At 30.1% G+C, this 6368-nt stretch overlaps 1 protein-coding gene across 3 annotated transcripts in view; it reads left to right on the top strand.

The window, feature by feature from the left end:
• Nucleotides 1-6368, top strand: part of LOC106679720 (ankyrin repeat domain-containing protein 13C) — a 28591-nt gene that overhangs the window by 8777 nt on the left and 13446 nt on the right. For all 3 annotated transcript variants that reach the window (XR_010843093.1, XR_001343018.3, XM_014419032.2), the window contains exon 9: nt 2286-2415. Coding sequence is in view for 1 of the 3 variants with exons in the window: in XM_014419032.2 (XP_014274518.1) it covers nt 2286-2415 (130 nt within the window). In the remaining 2 variants the exon portion in view is untranslated. The remainder of the gene's footprint in view (nt 1-2285; nt 2416-6368) is intronic.

Raw genomic sequence — 6368 nt, 5'->3', positions numbered from 1 at the left:
ACTTATTTATAAACCTATCTAGTTATATATTTTTTCATTTTATACAATGTGAACTATAATTAAATCGCAAAGTTTACTATATATACATTTTTTTATTTGTTATTTTAGAGCACTTTTTAATAGTTAGTTATCTGTGAAATTGATTTTCATGTTAGTTAGCTATCTGTGAAATAAATTTTCTTTTTAAAAAAAATTTTAAAGTGATATAGTTGACTGTTGATGTAATCCAGAAAGGAGATGGTGAGGAGGATATGATCAGAAATAAAGTACATTAATAAACATTTACTATACTGATGTGTAGTACCCAATGACCAAGAATAATATAAGAGAATATACATAGCTTGACATCTTAAAAGAGACCTATCTTGTGTGCATACACTAGTTAGAGGGAATGGAATTCTGCGATTTTAGTTACTGAATCATGTTTGAAAATCACTTCCACTTCAGTCTTGTTATATATCAGTGAAACATGTTATAAATTGAAAAAAAAAAAATCAATAAAATACTATTGAAACTAAAAAAATAAATGCAATGATATATGTTACGGCGGGGTACGTAGGGGTTCGAAAGGAACCTTTACTAGTCCAACCGTGAAAAGAAAAGAAATGGTCAAATTTTGTTATTTTTTATTTTCAAATAAGTAAACATAATAAAAGAAACAAAAAATATACAAACTAGAAAAAAAAGAAAGCTTAATAATATTACAAAATAAAATTAATTGAACACAAAAAATATACAAACTAGAAAAAAAAGTCTTATATCACCGGTGATTGATAGGGGCCCGGCTGTGGTTGCTGTCCTGAGTGGATGTTCTCGTTGAACTAGATCGACGTACGTCTGGCCGCCCTGTCCTCTGGGAGGATGAGTGGAATAAGTCCGCCCGTTGTGGCTAAAATGAATAAGCCGGCGAAGATGGCCAGAATGCTGGCAACTATGTGTGTGGACACCAAGAGACTCACAAAATGTGTTTTATTTTTTTTTACAATATAAAAAACAAAAGAAAAACATATGCCTTTTAAACAATAAAAACATATGTTATACGGTAGACGTGTGTTGGCCGCAACAATATATAATATAAAATATAAACTGTGGATGACAGATTTTTTATTTAATTTTTGGATTTAATATACCTGGAAACGTAAAACCTAAAATGTTTAGAGAAGATTAATTTTTTTTTTCAATTACTAGGATTCATTATTGAAAATAGTAAATTAAAACATTAATAATAAATTGCTTTGATTATAGTTAATAACTAGAAGAAACAAATTTATGATGTTTATTTTTTTTTCTTTTATAGGAATAATATTCAACTTACAAATTAGTTTGTGCAGGCCTTCGAAAGACTTTAAAACAAATCAATATATTAAACAAAAATCCAAATTGGTGGGTGTTATCTAGAAGGAAAACGATTGACTTTACTTGAGAATAAATTTTCCTCCCAAGCTCTTCTGACAAGGCTCTTTGTGAAGATGTCAAACTCTATAATAGAATTACATGATGGAATATAAAAACCAGAAATAATACAAAATTGAACTATTCAAAGTATCTGAAATTAAACTATCTTTCTATATTTTGGTTTATCTTTTTTTATAATGTACCTTAGATTAAGAAAAGAAATTTGAGGTTTTACATTTCAAAATACATAGAATTAGTATATTAAATTTTAAAAATCTGCCTGCCCGCTGTCTGTGACTTTCATCAAGTTTTCTTTAAATTTGGCACGGACATTAGAGATCACTCTACAATAATCCTCTGAACGGAACATTAAAACCTGCCAATTCGAGATTTTATTTTCTTATGTCTCAGCCCTTTATAGAAATTAAAGACATATAGAGAATTATGCCAAAGCCTGAAAAAATAGTGAGTGCACTGAGTATGGTCAGTAATGATTGTAAATAAGTGAAACTTATTAAAACATACTATTACATATTAATTAATAATCAAAACTTTTACTGTTAGCAAAAATAAATAATTTTTACTTATTTACATATCATTACTGACTGCATCCCCAATCATTTTCTCATTTTTATATTTATACATTATATTCTTGTTGTTTTCATATGCTCCCATGTAATTCTACTGTATCTAGTCTTTTGATTTCTTATATTCTCCTTGTATCTGTTTTTTCATTATTTTTAAAAATGCTGAAATGTAAACACACATTAAACAGTATATTTGTTACTTATCACCTCCTTAGATTAAATCATGTTATCATTAGACTTTGTAGTGTTCGATTGTACCAGTTTTATTTTTTGAGAAATAATGTAGTATTTTTTTTTTTTCAGAGTCCAGATTTTCCTTTGTCAGTGGAAATGCTTCTAGATGTCTTGGAAGTTATTGCACCCATTAAACATCTCAATAAATTAAGAGAGTTCATACAGTTGAAGCTTCCTCCAGGATTTCCGGTAAAATTAGGTAAATGGTTTGCTATTTCGAATTATGGATGATTAATTAAATAAATTATGGAATTATAGTTGACTGGTGATGAAATGTAAAAGATGATGGTTAAGGTTCTGTCTAAGAATTAAAACACTCAGTAAGTAATTTTTTACTGTTTATGTGCAGGGATTCCACTTTTAACCTAGTTTTATCAATGTATCTGTGTCAAGAAGAACGACAGGTTTGTGCCCAACATGAGTTTTGGCTATGATAAAACTGGTTGGCATATGTACAGTACAGTTTTTCTGTTCCAATACCTGTAGTTCTTTGTGATCTGCCATTAGTAGAGCACAGATTTGTATTAAGCAAAAACATGCAGAATGTTGTGTATAATATGTAATAACAAAATCTAAAGTATGCAGTACAAAATGTGTAGAAAAAAAAAAATCCTAATAAGCTATAAGATAGCTAAAAATTCAAATGTACTACTATTGTGGCTTCAATAAGTTCTCAAATAAGAACGAAATAGGAGGAGGGATTAAAAATTAAACTTCATTTCAAATTGATATAAAACTACAGAGAGAAAAATTTTATTGAAAAACAAGCAATGCTTGCTGGTTGCTACAAATACACAGCATAATATAATAATCAGTTCTGTGATATACTTTACATACTAACATTAGTTATTGACAAAGTTATATTAAAATATAAATACTAAAATAAGTGATAAACAGTTATATATATATGTTTTCAATTATAATTACATATTATATATTATTTTGTTTTTTCCTCATAACTTTGCTTCATTAATTTTTCTTCTCCATATTTTTCCTTCTCTTTTTTTATTTTGTTCTTTCATCAGTTTGCTTTTCCTTCTCTTCTCTTCTTCTTGTTCTCTTCCTTACTGTATATTTTTGATTCTCTCTATTCCCTCCCATTTATCTTTTTCTGAGACTCACCACTAATATTCAATGTGTCATACCAATTTTATTAAAATTTATGGACTTATCTAACATTTGTTAAAACTTTCAGTATGAACTCATTAAAAAAAAAAATGTAAAACGAAGTTATAAATGAATAGGTAGTGTAGAGATAATTAAGAATAAAATAATAGCTGTAATTGTAAAGTTAAAGAAATAAATAAGTTGAAAAAGTAATAAATAAGTAAAGAAATAAATAAGTTAACAATAAAAGATAAATAGGTTAAAAATTTAAATTAAAAAAAAAAAGAAGAATAATACTAAATATGGTTGGAGTTAATTTCTATGCAGGTGAAGATCTATGATGCCCAGGGAGTCCAAAATAATATTTTGGTTAAGATCGCAGTATCCCCAATGCCAATACCTAGGGCTAAGAAGTTCTATGTTCTATTTGATATTGTTTCATGGGAACCAACCAGAGGCCTGTTGTGGTGAATTATCTCTCTCTGAAGGTCTCTTGGAACTTTTCTTTTTAGGAAAGGGGTGTATTTTTTGTAGAATGCCTTCATTTTCCTTTCCACTTGTTGTCTGGCTGATTGATGTCATTATTCTGAAGTAATAACAATATCTCAAAGCTGTACCACCGGTCTTAGGTGCTTATACCATCATCAAAGAGGAAGCTGATGATGACCTTGATACTCCTGAGGATATTTGTATCAACAGCTTCCAATATCACAGATGTATCTTTGTAAGAGTAGTAAGAGGATAAGTAGGCTCGTAAAAGAAGGTAAGTAAAGCTCGGGAACAAATATTGATAATGTTGATATTCTGCTCTGGGATAGCAAACAAGAGCTCACTAACTTGTTGAGCTTGTCATTCATTTTTTCACTGCCTCCTCAATAAATACAAGCTCTTCCAAGAATGTACATTTCTTTTTTTATGGTGTCCTCTGCTTTTACTGATTGGATGACATCATCATTCTCAAAGGAGAGCATCGTTGATTGCATCTCTCCTTTGTTCAAGATGTTACCTACACTTTTTAAGGATTTGTAGCCAGACCAATTGTCAGAGGAGCCTGTGGACACTATAATTCTTCTGCTGAATCCTTGTTGCGCACCGAGACGGCCTTATTCTCTGCAAACCCTGTGAGACCAACACCTTCTTGGTTATTACTTAAATTGTATCCAAATTATAGATGATTCTGGTATTGGTGTGTATTCTCGGCAAACCTTTAATGAAGGCTCTTTGATTTTTCATCTGCTTTCATAATTTGTGGTCCAGAACCTTCTCTATGATTCAGTGCACAATAAAATATATTGTTGTGAGTCTTCAAGAGGAAATATTTTTTGACTCTCCTTTCCCTTTGTAGACCAAGATTGTGTCCCTGATGTAAAGGCTCTGGTATATAATTACCATTAGCATGATCTGTACAATTGACTTAATGATGTGTGATACATCAAAGTATTTAATTGTGTGGACCAAGAATCCTTCCAGCCGATGTGTCCAGTGATGTCGACTTAATTGCTTTTTTTTTATCGTTTGAATGTAGATGAACATCAAATTTGGCAACAGCGCAGATTTTTATTTATCAGCACATTTGTAGGGATTCTTGTTTTCTAAGAGGCTTCTGAAATGACTTTCGATGTTGGCTACTTTTAATGGGCATTGCTTAGGTAATAGTTAGATAGAGCCACCTGGTACTTGTATTGCTTCTGCTGATGGCTCCTGTTTGCCTTATTTGCTCTCTGAGAATTTGATGCCTTTTCAGCACCCTTGTCAGTATACCTGCCTTATAATTTTTTTCTTATTTTTTAGAATTTAATGATAGGATACTGTGGGCCAGGCAATGCAGCATTAATTTTAATGAATATTTCTGCCTTGTCAAACTTGAAATTGTGTTCCTTTGTGGAATCCCTTGTGACTATTTAGCTATTTCGAGCTTGACACTCTCTGTCTCAATATCTCTTTTTTTTTTTATCATTTTAAAGTAGACCCCTTTATTTGTTCTTTATTTCTGTCTAATTTATATGTGGTTGTAACAAATTTATATCTCCTTGTAATTGTTGGGTTGTGTTCAATGTCGCTAAAAACAACTGAATAATGCTGATTTTAAATTTTATTAATATTTATAATCCTGGATTTTTCATAAAAATCTCTTCCTTATATTTTTTTTTATTATATTTTTTTTGTTTTAATTCGGACTAGCATGTGAATTATACTGCCTTTAAATTTATATAGTATTTTGAGATTTTCATCTAACAACAATCATGTTTTCCGAATTTCGGTGTGTTGACAAAAGACTAACGTAAGTATTAGTAATAGTGAGATTATTTCTTTTCATTGTACTACCCATTATTTCATACACCTTTTCTACACTCTGGGTCCTTACTATCTCCTAGTCCTTACCTATCTCTGTCTATTTCAAATTCAAGATTTAAATCTACTGAGTTTTCTTCAAAGTTTTTCAATGGAATTTATGAGTCCTAGAAATCTGCCTGTTCCTGTTATAGTACCATTTATATAAGATATTTTTGATTTTTTGTTATAAGTCTTATTGTATTGGTATGCAAGTTCCTAAAACTTCATCTAGTTCCATTAATCAAAACTGTATTAGTGTTATACTTTTTTATTTTCACTGGAATTATTGTCTGTAACATATTTTGTCTTTATCAGCTGGAAGAGCAGACATTCAGCTTTCTAACGGTTCTATTAACATAAGAATCGGATAAAACAAAGAGTTATTAATTAAAGAGTTATTGATTATGTGAAAAATAGTCATCGGAGGAAAAAAAAAAATGCTCGAGGTGAAAAATCTATGATTTTCAATTTCTTCCAAAAATGGTATTTATTACTTTGGGACAACCCTAAAAACAAATATGATTTGCTTTTTGGAAAAAAAAAAATTTAGACCTACTTTATTCTGTGTCTTACGCTTAATTTTGTTCATAACTTTTTTTCTACCTAAAAATCTCGGGATTTCAACGTGGAACATATAGAAAAACCCCATGAAAATAGCTCCACTAAGTCTATCGAGGATAAAGATTCGACAGCTCTCTATTATGTATGTAT

The sequence above is a fragment of the Halyomorpha halys genome, unplaced genomic scaffold, assembly GCF_000696795.3.
Source record: "Halyomorpha halys isolate HHAL.00 unplaced genomic scaffold, Hhal_1.1 Scaffold215.1, whole genome shotgun sequence".
Taxonomy (NCBI): Eukaryota; Metazoa; Arthropoda; class Insecta; order Hemiptera; family Pentatomidae; genus Halyomorpha; species Halyomorpha halys.
The sequence above is the reverse complement of the archived record's forward strand: the minus strand, read 5'-3'. Positions and strand labels throughout refer to the sequence as shown.